Genomic DNA, 15,045 nt, shown 5'->3' with positions numbered 1-15,045 from the left:
AAAACTTCACAGAAGAACATTTTATTTTGCTGTGTGTGGATGTGCATGCACAAGGACAGGGCATGACAGCAAATAACTCTCCCACAGTACAGGGTCAAATGTGCTCAGGGGAGTTTAATCGCAGCCAGCAAAGTTGCGCTTGGAAGGATTTACTTTGCCTGACACTGCTTTTGCCTGGAGGGTGAAGTCCAGGTGTGTTGTCATAAATGTTCCCGTTCGTGGTTAATTTAGTGGTTACTGGCAGTTCTACTTATTGCTTAGGAAGCAGGTACAACACAGGAATGACAAACTCACAGGGCATCACTATGATGAAAAGTTTGGGAACATACCTATTGTATCACTGGGGCTTGGAGGGAGCCAACTTGAGGTGAACAATGGGGAAATTCCAACTACTTCTGGTTCTTCCACCTGGGTGCCTACAATGGCCAGCATGTTCATGGCCATGGGCGCTTGCTATGCCTGGAGCAGCTCCTGCTATACCAGGGGAGTTGTAAGGTCTTGCCATTCCTGAGCCTGACTTTCTTTTCTAGTTTTGTATCAATGGGACACATATACAAAACCCCCCAAAATTACGCTTGGGCCAAATTTTCTTGGTCTTATTCCAGACTGGCTTCTAAGCCATTGGCAGTCTGCAGATCATCTTTTATGTGAAAATGAGATGAACAATGCCTGAAAATCACATGCAAGTTACAATTCAATGTGAAATCCAGGTTACCTCTACTTTCCACTGATTCTCATTTTGAAATCTTTGATCATTTTGATGCTGAAACTCAAAGCAAAACACAAGGTGCAGAAGCAGGAGAAATACAAGCCTAAATCAACCAAAATTGAAAAGAAAACATTTGTATTAATCCTGAAAAGCAAAATCAAGATTCACACCTCTCTGGATTCAGTAAGAAATGTAATCCGTCCATGAGAACAAATGAACTTAACAGAAAAGCACCATTTCAGTTTCTGATTTGTGAATGAACAACATGAAGAAGCAAAATAAGTGAACAGCCTGCTGGAGTAACAAAGTGAGTAGCATCTCACTTTTCAATACTTTTTGAGTACCCTCAACCAGAAATCTTGAAAAAAAATAGAATTCAGACTTAACTACATGCATTGTCTATTATCTTGTTATTTATTGTGGGCAAGCAAAGATTTAGATCTGCATCTGCTCCGTTAGATATGTTAGGAAACTTCAATTCTTTGACACCTTTGTGGTGGCCACCTTGGGGATCCCCAGGAATGGGTGATTCTGAAGCACCGCTGAGGTACAACAAAATGAATTCAGACACAGCTGAACACCAGCACGGACCCTCTGGGAAAATGACCTATGTGTGCCTGCCCTCCACAGCTAAAAACCACCCTTAGGAACCAGTCATCTGATGACGAGTAAAACACATCAGAGCTACCAACTTCGTCTTAGGGGGAGCACACAGAAAAGAGTAAACAAACCATCCTGCAAAGCAAATGCAACCAAAAGGGTGTCATGGGAAGCACACAGAATACACCTTGGGCTGTATTTACAGAATTATTTTTTATTTGTAACTTTTTTCCTATGCAGCAGTAACCCACTGTTACTGTAGTAAAAGAGTGGCACAATCTAACCCACACTGCAATCTAGCCTTGATATCTAATTAAGGATAGAAATCAGCTGAACAGAGCTGGGGAAAACTGACAGTGGGTTTCACTTTCCAAAGGCAGGGTTAGCGTGAACCCAGGTCCTACCTGACTAACACTGCAAGGGTTCAGCACGAGCTGGTTCTTGTTCTGAACTGGTGGGAGGTAGGGACTGGTCTGATCAAAGCCTAAGACACCTTTTCTGTGATCAAACCCTGAACTGTGCCTATGCAATCCACAACACACTCTGGGGAGTGGTAGGAAATTAAAGTTGTCTTCAGAAGACATGTAGAAATCTGACCTATTCCCAGCAACCTACACACCACCCTATTTTTTGAGCCCATGGACAGATCATGCAGAGTTTTCCTTTCCAAAAAAAACACCCATAACCCAAGAAGTCTCTAACTTTGTCATAACTGTTTTCCCTATTTTTGTAAACATTCCTTTTGTCCCCCAGGGAGACTGCAGTTGTGCCAGTGAAGACAAAACTAGAATACAAGCCCTTTTCCACATGGAGAGGCACTGATGAAGGCTCTTTCTGCTCTATATGGGCTTGAAAGAGTCACTGCCCCGGGTACATGTTGGTGCACCCTTCTCACAGCTACAGTCCTGCTGCGTCCTGGCTGGTACAATAACAGCGTGAAGGCGGGTTTCAGGGTTCATTCACACACTCCCTCATTTCTAAAAGCCATCATGTCAAACATTTGTGAAAGTAGTAGAAATAAACGAAAGTGAGCTGTGGTTGGGATTTTCCCATTTGTGGTTTGACAAGGAGGAAAGAAAAGAAATACATTCCAGTCACAGCAGATTTTGTTTACAGCTCCCGATTCCTTTCTCTTCCCAGCTGATGCTGCCCCTTCATTGCTACAGTCCGGTGTCCTTCACTGAGCCACAGCGTAAGAGGAGGGAGGAGAGGAGAAAATGCCTAGCTGGACTGTAGCTCACACAAAGGGGAAAATCACCATTTGGTCTGTGTTGGCAGCAAGCACCATACAAGACCTCTCTCCAAAAAACTGTGGGGCAAAGTGCTTGGGAGTGAACCACAAAAGCAGCCATGGCCTGGGAGGGGAAAGGGGCTGCCTAGGCCTGGGGGGAAGCAGGGGCATCAATCTGATGTCCTGGCTTCTCTTAAGGAAAATGCTTCACATCTCAAGGAGAAAACCCAGTCCTGAGAAGCCTGGTTCTACCCAGGGTCAGCTGCTCGGTGGGACTTCCCCACTCCTGCTTTCCCTCCAGGAATGGAGCACTTCTGAATGCAAAGCACTTCAGCAGAAGTGAGGGAAGCCACCTGATGTACAGGAGGGGAAGAGCTCACACACAGACTAGTCCTACAAAACCCTTGTAAGTCCACCTTGTCTTTCATGCCCTGATCTTTGCATAAATGTCCCTGTGCCTTTGAAGGAGACTGCATTCACTTAGTCAGGGATGGCTTGGGAGAAACACATCACCTGCAAACAGCTCCAGGGGTGCCCCAGCTACCTGCCATCTATTCTGCTCACCCTAGGGCAACGACTGTGGTACAACAAACATATTGCCCTAATGTGTTGTGGTATAAGATCTGTACCAAACTGAGGGGCAGACCAGAGCAAAGGCTCTGAGTCTACAAAGAAGAGCTGTGTGGTAGAGAGGGAACTGATCTCTTCAGGGAGAGAAGCTGTTCGTGTAAGTGACCTTCATTTGTAAACATTCCATATGACAGGTCTTTTCTGTTAGTATTCAGGGCAGATATCAGCTTCAGAAGCTACATCTATGTTACCCTTTACACACTGGTGGAGGAAGCGGTGAAGCTGCTCTGGATGGTAGGTGTGAGGGCAGCTCACGGTGTGCTGGTCCTGTCTTCACCCACCTGTCACAAGCAGCTCTTTTGGGACCCTGCATGCAGCTCTGTGGTGCTCGACGGGAGCCAGCACATGCTCGCTTACTGCTTTTCACAAATGCAGCCATGCTTTGTTCTGTGTGGCTACACAATTTGTCTGCCTGTTATTCAGATGGGGCATGTTTGTAATGAAATAAGCTGCTCTAAAGTAATTTTGGCACAAATTAAGTGTTTGTGATACACATATAAAAGATCTATTAAAAAAAAAGAATGACATCAGAAGGGTAGGAAAAATCAAATTGTTTTCCATATGGGCAGACAAGCCTATACACATACCTTCCATGTACAATGGCCATCACATCCCCACAACTGTTAATAGACGGGAACTAATTAGACAGAGATACAGCAGTGTGTGCCAACAGTTTGGTGGTGCACTATCAATACACCACCCATTACTGTATCTTTTGCTCCTGGGAAATTCAAAGCATTATGCCTGTGTACAGCTGTGCCCTATTTATAATCTAAGCTTCTGGCCTGGGTAATCACCATCCATTAAAATCCCATTTTCTTCACAAGTTGCACATTTTTCCAGATCGAACCCCATGTCTTAATCTGCAACAGACTGAGCTCAGAAATACATCTGCATACAGCGCTAGAAGTGAAGGCAAGGCTGAACTGAATTGCATAGGTCCCCTAAACCTCTGAGATACTTAACAGACAGGTATGTTTAGATACACATTTAACAGATGTACTGAAAAATAAATGCCCTTTGTCCCAGGAATCCTGCTGGGACTATCAGCAGAGGTGCTGAAGCTACTAAGGAGCCTCGGAAGAAATTCTCAGAATGCAGTGCAGGATGACAGTATTTCTGCAAGAATGTGAATCAACCCATGGGATTTAGTAGGGAAATGACAGATGTCACAGGACTGCTAATTAAAAAAAAAATCAGTTATAGCAGTGAGTAAATGATCAGTGGCAAATGCACAGGGCTGCAGAGTAATTGAGATTCCTGTAAGTTTCAGCCCTAAACAAGTCTACAGACTGGTGTCTCTACAGGAGTGTGGAAATGGTCCCAGGAGGACTTGAAAGGTCATCTACAGCATCGCTCATCGCAAAAGCAGGGCAGCTCTCCTTTTGCCCTTCTGGACACATCTCTGTCTAACCAAAAGTGAATTTTGTACCTTGGGCTTCTGTCAGAGCCAAGCTGAGACCCCCTTTCTGTTTCATACAACAACCCAGGGTCAGTACTGCACGGGCCAGGTCTGATGTGGTTAAGCAAAGAATGGTTTTCAGGGTGAATTCAGCAGCGGATGTAGCTGTAAAGTGCATCTGCAAAGAGCTGTGCTATGACACAGCCTTGTCCCCTGCACATGTGAAATGGAGCATCCAGATGGGGACAGTAGAGAGACCACAGTTTTACAGGTGTGCTTTCCACCTAAATCCACCACTGAAATATTCCCAACCCTTTGACTTCTCAGCTTCAGCTCCTCTTTTTCACTAGATCAAAAAACAAGTACCCAGAATACCAGGTTTTAATTTGCCTTTGTCAATGAACCAGTAGAACTAATATCATGCATTTAACATCAAACATTGAACTTTGGTAATGGCCTGATAGAGTGAGTACTGTTGTCCCTATGTTCCCGACGTGCCCAGGCTGGGGGGGAGTCAGCATCAGACCCTGAAGAACAAAAGTAGATTTTTCCTGGACTTTTTCATCTCTTCAGTTGAATTAAACTTTATTACTTGGACACATAATTCTTACTAAGACATATTTTAAGCAAGACATTCTATTACATAGTCGTACATTACTAAATTGTTACATAACACCACTTCTATAGAAGTCCAGCGCTTAGAACCTCAAGAACTAGTTGGCCCTGGCAAAGTGTGTGTCTACATCTGCTTGCAGACAGTAAACTGTTGCCATTAGTTTTTCAAAAAATATACAAAAACATTTCTCTGCATCTTGGCTGTTCCACTCCCCCATCTTTTTAACTGTTCTTAGTGTAATTTGATCTGGTGGCGTGTCTTTAAACTGCACAGCCTAAGGTCTCTGAGCAAAGGACAGACTGTACTCACTGCCCTTTAATGGTAAGGAGAAGCTGCCTACACTGCAGCCCCTCTGCACATCCCACCTCATGCTGGTGATGCTAGATGGAACCTTTACCTGGCGAGTGTCTCATCTTTTCCATCCATAACAGATACAAGAGCTTACTGGTGGGTTTTTTTTTTCTTTAAGGAAAAAAACCCTAGCTCCTCTAAAAGGAAAGAGGAAGACAGAAATTTCGTAGTGTCTCAGTCCTGCCCCATGATGCTTCTTCCTGCCTGTGAATTTCCACCTGCCCCTCCTGCATATATAAGGCAGCACACGTGGGGTAGAACTGTTTAGTCGCCTGCCTCCGTCCAAAGGATTAGTAGCTGTGGGGAGTGATGCTCTTTCTCCTTTCCTCTGCAGTTCACCGGAGGTGAAGGAGCTCTGGCTGGACTCACTCCTTCGGTAAGTACTGTCTGGGGTAAAATCTGTGGCATCGCAGTGAAGTCAGTGGAGTGCTCCAGATGCAGCTGCACAGAAATGTACAAAAATATAGACAGGGGAGAGGTGCGCCCACTGCTAAGCGTAGCCTGTGGGTAGAGCTGACTGACTCGCTTAGCCTTGTGCCTGCAGATTAACAACCATACATAGCTGTCACCACATGCTCATTTTTTGCATGGATTAAAAATGGAAAGCTGCTTTTTTTTCTGTTTTAATCAAGAGGCAGATAGGGCAGCGGGGCTGAATGCCTTCCAGAGAAGGGCTTTATGACTCGTGTGGGGTATCTTGCTTATTCGGGATCATACTTAAATGCTAGACTGGCTTGCAGGGGAGAAAGACAAGAAAGGTGAAGTTTTACAAAGCTTTTTGTCCCTTCCCTGTTCAATATACAGGCAAACAAAAGGACCGAAGGAAACCAGAGTATCCAGAGCTCCCCCAATCAAACTCCTAATGAAAGTGTTGAGCAGCTGTAATACTGTGAGTGTCTTTATTGTTTCGGCTCTGTCAACAGAGTGATTTTTAAAAGCTCTGATTTCTAAATCACAGCATTCAATTACTCACATATAGTGTCTTTGTTTTCTTGCCTAGTCAAAGACACTAAATGCTGGGAACATGGAAAGTCTGATTGAGCACCAGTCAGAGGTAAGCAGCCGCTGCACTCCCCCGCTCCCCTGCTCCTTCTTGGGTATCGATGGGGGATATCTTAGCAAAGCGGGGGTGGCCCCTGCTGCTGGCTGCCTACCTTTACTCACAGGCAGGCAGAGCCCTTCAAAGGCAACTCTGTGGAGCACTGTGCAGGAGCTGGACATTGCTGTGAGCAGCCAGTGCATTCCCTGGGTTCCCAGGGAGCTTTGCTTAAGAATGTGGCAGGCTCTGAAGCGATCAAGCCTTCCTGGAGGAGTTTGGGAGGAAACCTTCAGTGCCAGGGGAGGGCACAGAAGAGGAGGCTGTCTTTGGCTGTGGTTTCTCTGGATCAAAACAGCAGCCTGAAAGAGCACGGGGTTGTGACTTGCTGGGCAGGTCTGGGGTGGCTGGCTGCAGGGTTTACCACAAACCCCTCTATTGGGCACTGAGGCAGTGTCACTCCTGGACCAAGGCACCTCTTCCGCAGGTGTTGGGCTTGCTGTGGTTATTCCCCAGAGCCTCCCACAGATTTCTGAGGAGCTGCAGCATCCTGCTGGTGGGTGGCCCTTGCTGCTGGTGGCAGCTCTGTAACGCTTCTTCACGCTTCTTGCAGGCTGAGGCCAAGAAATGCCCCACACTGGTCCCAGCAGATACTGAAGACGGACTTTACCACTCAGCTGGTAAGTTTTAAAAACAAACTGAGGAACTCTCTTCTTACATAACGCTTGCAAGCCGGCGCTTCTGCAAAACCACCCAAAACTGCCCACTTCACCTTCCTGAGAGCAATCCACAGCCCTGAGCCCCATCCAGGAGATGGCTTAAGCCCCAGCATGCCACTCGTGCAAATTACTTCTTTCCCTCACGCTCAGTGGCAGGTGTGACAGTGCTGTGTGACAGAGGTCTTGTATCCTTGGTTCCTGGTCCTCAGAGCCATGTATCATTGTGTTCCCTGGCAGTGACTGAAAGTAAATGTGCTCCTTTCTCACTTGAGCATCACCACTGAGGTGTGGCTCAAGTACTGCGAGTACCGAGTACCGCTACTAGTGGTTGCATGCCAGAGCAAATAAACCCTCTCAGCAGCAGCAACAGCACTTGTTTTCTCTCACCATGCAAAACCTCAGCACCTGTAAACAACCCAGAGGAGAACATTAGCAGCGCAGGATCGGATTTGGAGCAGATCATCATATCAGACCATTTTTCAGGAGTATCAGAAGGACAGATTTTATATGACATTATAATGTTAGATTACTTTCTTGTAGCTTTTAACTCCCCACTACCAAGGACTTGTGCTAAGCCACAAATACACGTCCTGAGAACTTCTCATCTGTGTAAGACAACTTCATTTTGGAGTAGAAGGCAAGCTCTTTATAGGAAATTTGCAGAAAATGACTCCTTTAGAAAGCTCTCTAGCAAAAAGTTCCTTCTCTCATTGTTTCTGAAAGGGAAAAAAAGCCACACTTCCCCATAAAACAATCATCTCCAAATTCCTAGCATGTTTTCCTTTTTAAGATGCAGATACGCAACCCATGCTAAGAGATTTCTGTCGCTGAAGCCAATGAGGCCCTACTGTGATGCTGCCATTCTCTGGAGCAACTATCACCTTCCACGGGCTTGCTGGCAGGGGGCAAGCGCCTAGCTCTAGCAGGATCACTATCACCAGAGCTGGCTCTGAAGATGGCAGAGCTGGAGCCATGTGTTTTCATTTCAGCCTGTGAAAGAGGCTGAAAAGCAGGAGCTCCCAGTTCCACCTTTGCCCTAAGGCTGTGGCAGTCAGGCCACACAGTGAAAATTGTTGTCGTTGCCAGCTGCCAAAGCGACATATCTGCCTTAGATAGTTATCACAGAAACCACTGCAGTATCAAAAATCTATAAAATCTGTTATTTCTGTGCCTTGTATGTTCCCACTCTCTAAGAAGAAACAGTGACTAGAATGTGAAAAAAACCAAAACCCCAAACAGGAAAGGTGGTGTCCTTAGAGGGATGGTCACGGTTTTACAGTTTAGGCAGTTGTTTTCTTAGCAACCATTTAGTTGTTTTCAGTTTCTTGTCGTTTAGCTTTTGTTTCAACATACATCTCTGCACTGCACACAGATGAAAGGCCACAATGCATGCTTTGGGGTTTTTTTAATAATTAATTTTTTGCTTTCCTTTTGTTTGCAGCAGATGGAACAAAGAAAAAGAAGGTGATATCGCAGTCATTTACTCTGAGACGAAGCTCTACCAATGGGAATTCCCCAGGGCAGCTAGACTCAGGTGCCAAAATCGCTCTGTTTGGCCAGCCTCTGGCAATTATCTGTGGGGAAGATGACATGCTGCCCCAAGCAGTCCAGGTAAGCAAGCCTGGTGATAGTTATCAGACCTCTGACTTCCAGTGTGAGGCAGGATCCCCCTGGTACTTGTGCTGCAGCACCCAGGAGATAAGTTATTTTGGTGTTACCACCACCACCCCACCACACCCCCCCCAAAAGCTCAGAGCCCATCCCAGATGTAGCAATGGCCATGTCTGCAGGTTTTGGCCAGTCCACCCAGCTCTTACTGGAAGTAACTTTGAGCAGAGACAACCCAGGACCAGGAATAGGAGAAGATCTGCTCCTTAGTATAAACAACTGTGATTCTACAGAAGTAATTTTAATTAATCTTTCAGCAGCACAAGCTTCCAAGGATCTCTGTATTCCCCTGAAAAAGGTGTTCAGCTATGGACTGCCACCGACAAATATCTAAACATTATCTTCTGGACAAAAATGGTCTTCCAACAATTCTCTCACTGAGTTGGCTTTTCCAAGAGATGTGCTTTTGTCTCTTCTAAGCAATATTACCTGGCTTGGGAAGGAAGGAATTTGAACTAAGACTCAAGCCATCCTTTATTTCCTTCTGGAAGGAAGCAGGGATGACTCCACTGAAGTTAGTGGTATTCACCAGTCCAAAAAGAGGGTGCATTGGAGGAAAATCAGGTTATTGCCCCTGTAACCTACTTGGAGCAAGAATTAGATACTGACCTAATCAGAGCACAGTGTACCTCCAGACAATTTTTCTTCTGTTTCTAAAGAAATGTTCACTTGCTAAAGGATCTTCCTTCACCCAAGTAACTTTCTCCCATTCTGGTTTGTTTTCTTCCCCTGCAGGATCTCCTAGCTATACTGTATATGAAAGGACCTTTCACTGAAGGGATATTCAGAAAAGCTGCCAATGAGAAAGCACGAAAGGAGTTGAAGGAGGACTTAAACAAAGGCGGGAGTGTTGATTTAAAAAGCAAATCTGTGCACCTGCTGGCGGTCGTCTTGAAGGTAAGCTCCTCTGACTTGAGGCAGTGGGAGGACATTGCTGTTCTGCACAGGCCCACTTCAGTGCCCAGAGCTGACCTAGGTGGGACTCCAAGCTAAAGCCAGAGAGAAGCCAGGCTTTATGTTTCAGGCAAAACATTTCAGGCTTAGGAAAGTTTAGCATTTTCCTTTTCCACATTACTTCCAGTCCCCTTGTGCTGCTGATTTCCTGCCTGCCTACGGGAAACTCGCTTCATCCTCCTCTTCAGCATCCTCCCGGGGAGGATTACTGAGATTTATGGGTGAACGAAAAGCGGCTAGGAGCTGGGTCCTGTTGTTACCCCAGTGCAAGTGTAGTTGGCATGTACTTGTGCATTGCACTTGTGCCAGTGCTGATGCTCAGGTAGCTTAAGCCAGTGTGACTCCTAGTGAGCCCATGTTACAGTGATGCTCCCTCTGTGCTGAGGGGTAATGTCCAAAGCCTCATCCAAATCTCTTGGCCTTGCAGGACTTCCTCCGAAATATTCCCTCCAAACTCCTGTTGGCTGACCTCTATGAGAGGTGGATGCAAGCTCTGGAGAAGCCAAGCAAGCAGGAAAAAATTGAAGAATTGAAAGAGTAAGTTTTGCAACCAGGAAGTTTTGCAACCAGCCCCAATGTAATGGAGTGGCTGGCAGAGGCCAATGATGTCTCTCAAAATTAAGTCGTATTTTAAAAAAGCCTGTCATTTATATCAGCTTACTATTGCTCCATGGAGTTTGGTTTAGAGGGCTCTATCATCAGCACTTCCTGAAGTTATTTAAGATTGCTCCAAGAAATGACTAGTGTAGGAAGAGGTGAGAGGCTGCAGTGGCTCAGCTAGCATAGTCCCAGTGCTGTGGGACAGGCACTGACAGGGAGCCTTCACATCTGCTGCCAGTAAAGACGGGCACGTGGAGACCACTGCCATGTGGAGGCCTTTGAGAGCCGCACAGCACAACTGCAGGCTTGCACATGCCTTTCGGAAGCCTCCAGTGACATCTCCTGACGGCATCGCATCTACTCAAGGACGTGCACTGCTCTAATGCTTGCCTTTCAGTCAAGACCTTGTAATTCAAGATCTTAGAATTAACCACACACTCAGATGCCGTTGGGGATTTCTGAATGATACTTCTGCTAAGCAGTGAAAAAAGCACACGCTTGCCTCTTTCTGGAGGAAGCGTCATCTGGCTGAGTTCAGTTGAGACTCGCCTAAATAAAGAAGCAGCGGCTGCTGCACCATGAATTCACATCACATTTTGTTTGTGTTCATGCAGGGTGGCTGACAAACTGCCTAGACCAAACCTGGTCTTGCTCAAGCACCTGCTCTCTCTGCTCCACCACATCAGCCAAAATGCCGACACCAACAGGATGGACTCCAGCAATCTGGCCATCTGCATCGGCCCAAACATGCTGAGCCCAGAGTCGGACAACACGCTCCCGCTGGAAGTGCAGAAGGAGATGAATGACAAGGTGTGTTGAACTCACCAGGCAGCCACCCGCTTCGAGGCAGCTCAGAGCCATCCATAGGGACCCCGCTGCCATGGCAAAAGCTGAACAAAGCAGCACCCCCACACATCGGGGATGCCCCTCAGCTCGGGCGCCTGCAACGTGATGGGCAAGGCTGCCCCTTCTCTCGCTGCCTCTGAGCAAAAGTAGCAGTTGCCCTGCAGCCCCCTACGTCGTAGCACAGCTCCTGAATGCCTGGCATGCAGGGGGCAAGGGGCACCCGGTGGCATTGCCACCATGGGCCCTCTGCACAGCGAGGCCAGGCCTGTGGCTGATGGCGTTTTGTCTGTATCGGGGCAGATCAATTCATCTGCAGCATCAGCCCTCACCCTCCAAAGTGGACTCACCCTCTGACTTTAAGCTAGGATTTTGGCAGAAAATACCCTGCTCTGTGCTTCCCTTCATACCAAGACAGCAGGCAGGGGCAGAAAACACTGTTCAGTATGTTTTCAGCCCTTTTGACTGAAATAACCTTTTTTCTGTGTGCAGGTGACAGTGTTGGTGGAGTTCCTCATAAATAACTGCTCAGAAATATTTGGGGACGACATTGCCTTCCCTGCCTGTGCCTTCGCTGAGGAGTCACTGGAGCACACAGACAGCTCCACAGGTATGAAAACGTACTGAGGGTGTCACAGACTGGGGCTGCTGGGGCTAAGTTCTTTAATTTGATATGGGAATACATTTGTGGAAACACAGAGCTGTAGAGGGCTCAAGACACTTTTGCAATGCCCTTCTACAGGAACTCTTTCCGTGTAGTTCCCTTTCATCCTCAGATGGTCATTGAAAACTAACAGGTGCTTTATCCCCACAGAACACCTATGTGCTGCTCATCAGAATGACTCTGCCTATGACAGTCCAGACCCTGAAGCTGAAGGCAGCCCCCGTACCTCTCAGACGGAGCAGCCTAAAGGAAGGAGCACTAGTGTGAGCACAAGATATTCAACACACATCTCTACCCCTTCACTGACTAATTTCAGAAATGACATCAGGACAATGGACAGGAGGTACTCAGAGCCAGACCTGTCCTTCCAGAACCGCCTTGAAGGCAGGATAAGGAAACAGAAGCTAAATAAAAGTGAGGACAATTTTTCAGTTCAGCAGAAACGGCTAGGGTTGGAGGCACCGGAGAAACAGCTTGCAATCTTACCTTCACAATTATCAACTGACTCTCTACCCAAAACATCCTCCAGTTGCTCCCTGGAGAGCTCTGATGGCTCAGTCTTCACCAGCTCCCCAGTAGTTTCACCTGCTAGTCCCAAAAAAAACTTTTTAAATAGGCCCCAGTCCTTTTCCACCAAGGCCACCGAAGACTGCAGTACGCCTAGCAGAGAGATTAAAAAGCATTCCATGTCGTTCTCTTTCGCAAACCGCAGGAAAACACTACTAAAAACCCAGAGTTGGGGGCCTGGAAAAAATATGAGTTTTCAGAGAGACAATTTCACAAAGAAAGAAGACCAGTTCTCCTGCAGAGTTGTCCAGCACAGCCCTCATGATAAAGAACCATTGCCTGTGGAGTACCAGCAAAGATCCCGTTTCAGGTCAGCTGATGAAGTGTTCAGAGAGGTAGACCAGAGGAATCCTGGAAGACCACCCTCTTACGAAGAGGCTACTAAAAACTGCCTGGCCACTAAAGTTCCTTCCCACAATCTCACAGTTCAAACTATGAGATTAAAGCTGTCAAACCAGGATGCTTTGTTGCCTCACCCATGCAGCAGCTATGCGCAGGACACATGTATGACTCTAAGGGATGTACCCAGTGGCAGAGTTTCTGCAGTGAAGGATTCTGATGCGGAAACTGAAACCCTCAGTGTCACTGTAGGAATAAACTCTCGTGTGAGTTTACCTGTGACCCCGGGAGTCTACCGATTGAGAGCCATGTCTGAATCCTGTCAAAAGAACAAACTGGAGTATATGGCTCGGAGGTGCAGCCAGCCAGTTTTTGAGGTAGACCAGATCCAGTATGCGAAGGAATCCTATGTTTAAAAAGTTCATTCCTCCTCTTTGCAGTATACAAAGGAAGTATTGTAAAAGTAGACATCTTGCTCACCATTTGTAAGATTTTACTTTCAAGAGACCAAGAATAAGCTAACTCTGCATTAACTTTTTTTTCCTTGAGGCTTTCCTGAAGTGTCTGTCAGCTTGACATATCACATTCTTTCACCACAAGAGGTGGTGATGGGGAAAACCTGTGTATTACTATGTAAAAATGTAAGTGAACGTGCTGTACATAACCTGTTGTATGGGAAAACTAGTTAGTAGTTGATAAACAGTGTTGTATTTGTATCCCCAAAAGGACAATTAGAAGGTTAGCAGGTCCAAAACCTGTTCCACCTTCCTCTTCTTTTCTGTATGATCACAGACTCCAGGCCATTTGTCACGTGTGTGTGCCAGGCTGAAGGAATGCTTTGCTTATTTTCTGCATTAAAGAAGTGGGCTGAAAGTTACCCTAACCGGGGAAGAGCTGCTCTGTCAAGCACTCTTCCATAAACCTCCAGTACCTGCTGCCATTCCCTCTTTCTGCTTGCTGGTGATGAGGATGATCTGACCACTAACCAGCATTCATGTTATATACCAAGCCTGTGTTTAGAGCCACCAAAGCCCTACAAGGTCATTAGGGGAACGTATCAAGTAAACCTCATGTGGCCTGAGGTGCTTTTTGCCTAAATAAACTGGACAGGCTAAGCAGAAAGAGTTTCTTTAGGCTGGATTTTATGAGGGGAAAAAACCCCAAACAATAAAAACTCCTGTAAAGAAACATTCTGTATTCCAGCTTTAAAAAGTTAAAGCTGCAGCTCATTAAAAAAGGACAAAAAATGAAATGCCAGGCCATGTCCTTATAACCTTGTAAAAATAACTGGAAGTGCAATGTGTTTGTACATGTAGGAATTTGTTTTGTTTAGCACTTACCTCCCCTTTTACAGCTCAGCATAGCCTTGAACCAAGAGCAGGGAGACTTGTTTTTCTCCTGTGTAACTTCACTACAATAAAACATTTTTCTGCATGAATGCTGAACTGTCTGCTGTCTGTCTTTAAAACTTCCAGGCCCTACATGTACTGTACCTACTTTTGTACTACTCTAGAGGTATTGCAGGTCTGCTTGAATGACATGGCATATCTAAGTAGCGGGAAGGAAACTAATAATAGTATCACTACTATTGTTGTTGTAAGAGGTTGCAGGCTAGATTTTGGGGACAAATCCCTCTCTGTCAGGAAAACAAGTTACACTGCAACATAACAGCAGTTATCAGTGAGATGTAAAGGGAGATGCAAAGAGGTCATGCCGCTCCACAAGTGGAGTAGATTAGAAAACTATAGAAGCGCCTCAGGTACAATGTTTTCCAGGCGTGGGTGTTCACAAGACACAGAGAAAGGGGAAGGAGAGTACCTGGCCAGACAGGAGAAATGATGTGAGAATAACCATACTGGTAGGCTGCCACTGGAGAAAATGCCACTTCACTCAGCTCCCTAAGCAGTGGCACTCTGCTTCCAAGTGAGCTGAATGACAGGTCTCTGCTGCAAGCTGAAAAAGGCATTTGCCATTTTCTGGAATCTGCAACTCCTGAGTCACAGAATCACAGAATAGGTGAGGTTTGAGATCCTGCTGTCCAACCCCTCTGCTCAATCAGGGTCAGCTACAGCAGGTTGCTCTGGACCATGTCCAGATGGCCTTTGAATATTTCCAC

At 46.2% G+C, this 15,045-nt stretch overlaps 1 protein-coding gene across 3 annotated transcripts; it reads left to right on the top strand.

Moving 5' to 3' along the window:
• Window positions 1-5,254: 5,254 nt before the first annotated feature.
• On the top strand, window positions 5,255-14,367 carry TAGAP (T cell activation RhoGTPase activating protein). 3 transcript variants are annotated; one of them, XM_055810684.1, is made up of 10 exons: window positions 5,258-5,915; window positions 6,344-6,428; window positions 6,540-6,593; window positions 7,189-7,255; window positions 8,739-8,905; window positions 9,698-9,859; window positions 10,344-10,453; window positions 11,131-11,326; window positions 11,852-11,969; window positions 12,174-14,367. In XM_055810684.1, the coding sequence occupies exons 2-10, from the start codon at window positions 6,402-6,404 to the stop codon at window positions 13,343-13,345; spliced, it is 2,073 nt and encodes a 690-aa protein (XP_055666659.1). In that variant the 5' UTR covers window positions 5,258-5,915; window positions 6,344-6,401; the 3' UTR covers window positions 13,346-14,367. The 3 variants fall into 3 exon arrangements, with proteins under 3 accessions (XP_013160268.1, XP_055666659.1, XP_027652490.2); XM_027796689.2 differs by having other exon boundaries at window positions 5,265-5,915; window positions 8,736-8,905; XM_013304814.3 differs by lacking the exons at window positions 11,852-11,969; window positions 12,174-14,367 and having other exon boundaries at window positions 5,255-5,915; window positions 8,736-8,905; window positions 11,131-11,335.
• The last annotated feature ends 678 nt before the right edge of the window (window positions 14,368-15,045 follow it).

This window comes from Falco peregrinus, chromosome 7 (assembly GCF_023634155.1).
Source record: "Falco peregrinus isolate bFalPer1 chromosome 7, bFalPer1.pri, whole genome shotgun sequence".
Taxonomy (NCBI): Eukaryota; Metazoa; Chordata; class Aves; order Falconiformes; family Falconidae; genus Falco; species Falco peregrinus.
The sequence above is the reverse complement of the archived record's forward strand: the minus strand, read 5'-3'. Positions and strand labels throughout refer to the sequence as shown.

What these genes read in the sequence shown, in the direction of transcription:
- TAGAP (XM_027796689.2), top strand. Translation starts at nt 6,402, where the DNA reads ATGAAAGTGTTGAGCAGCTGTAATACT. An exon ending in TGCTGCCCCAAGCAGTCCAG is followed by an intron (nt 8,906 to 9,697) that starts GTAAGCAAGCCT and finishes CTTCCCCTGCAG; the next exon opens with GATCTCCTAGCTATACTGTA. An exon ending in TGCTGGCGGTCGTCTTGAAG is followed by an intron (nt 9,860 to 10,343) that starts GTAAGCTCCTCT and finishes TTGGCCTTGCAG; the next exon opens with GACTTCCTCCGAAATATTCC.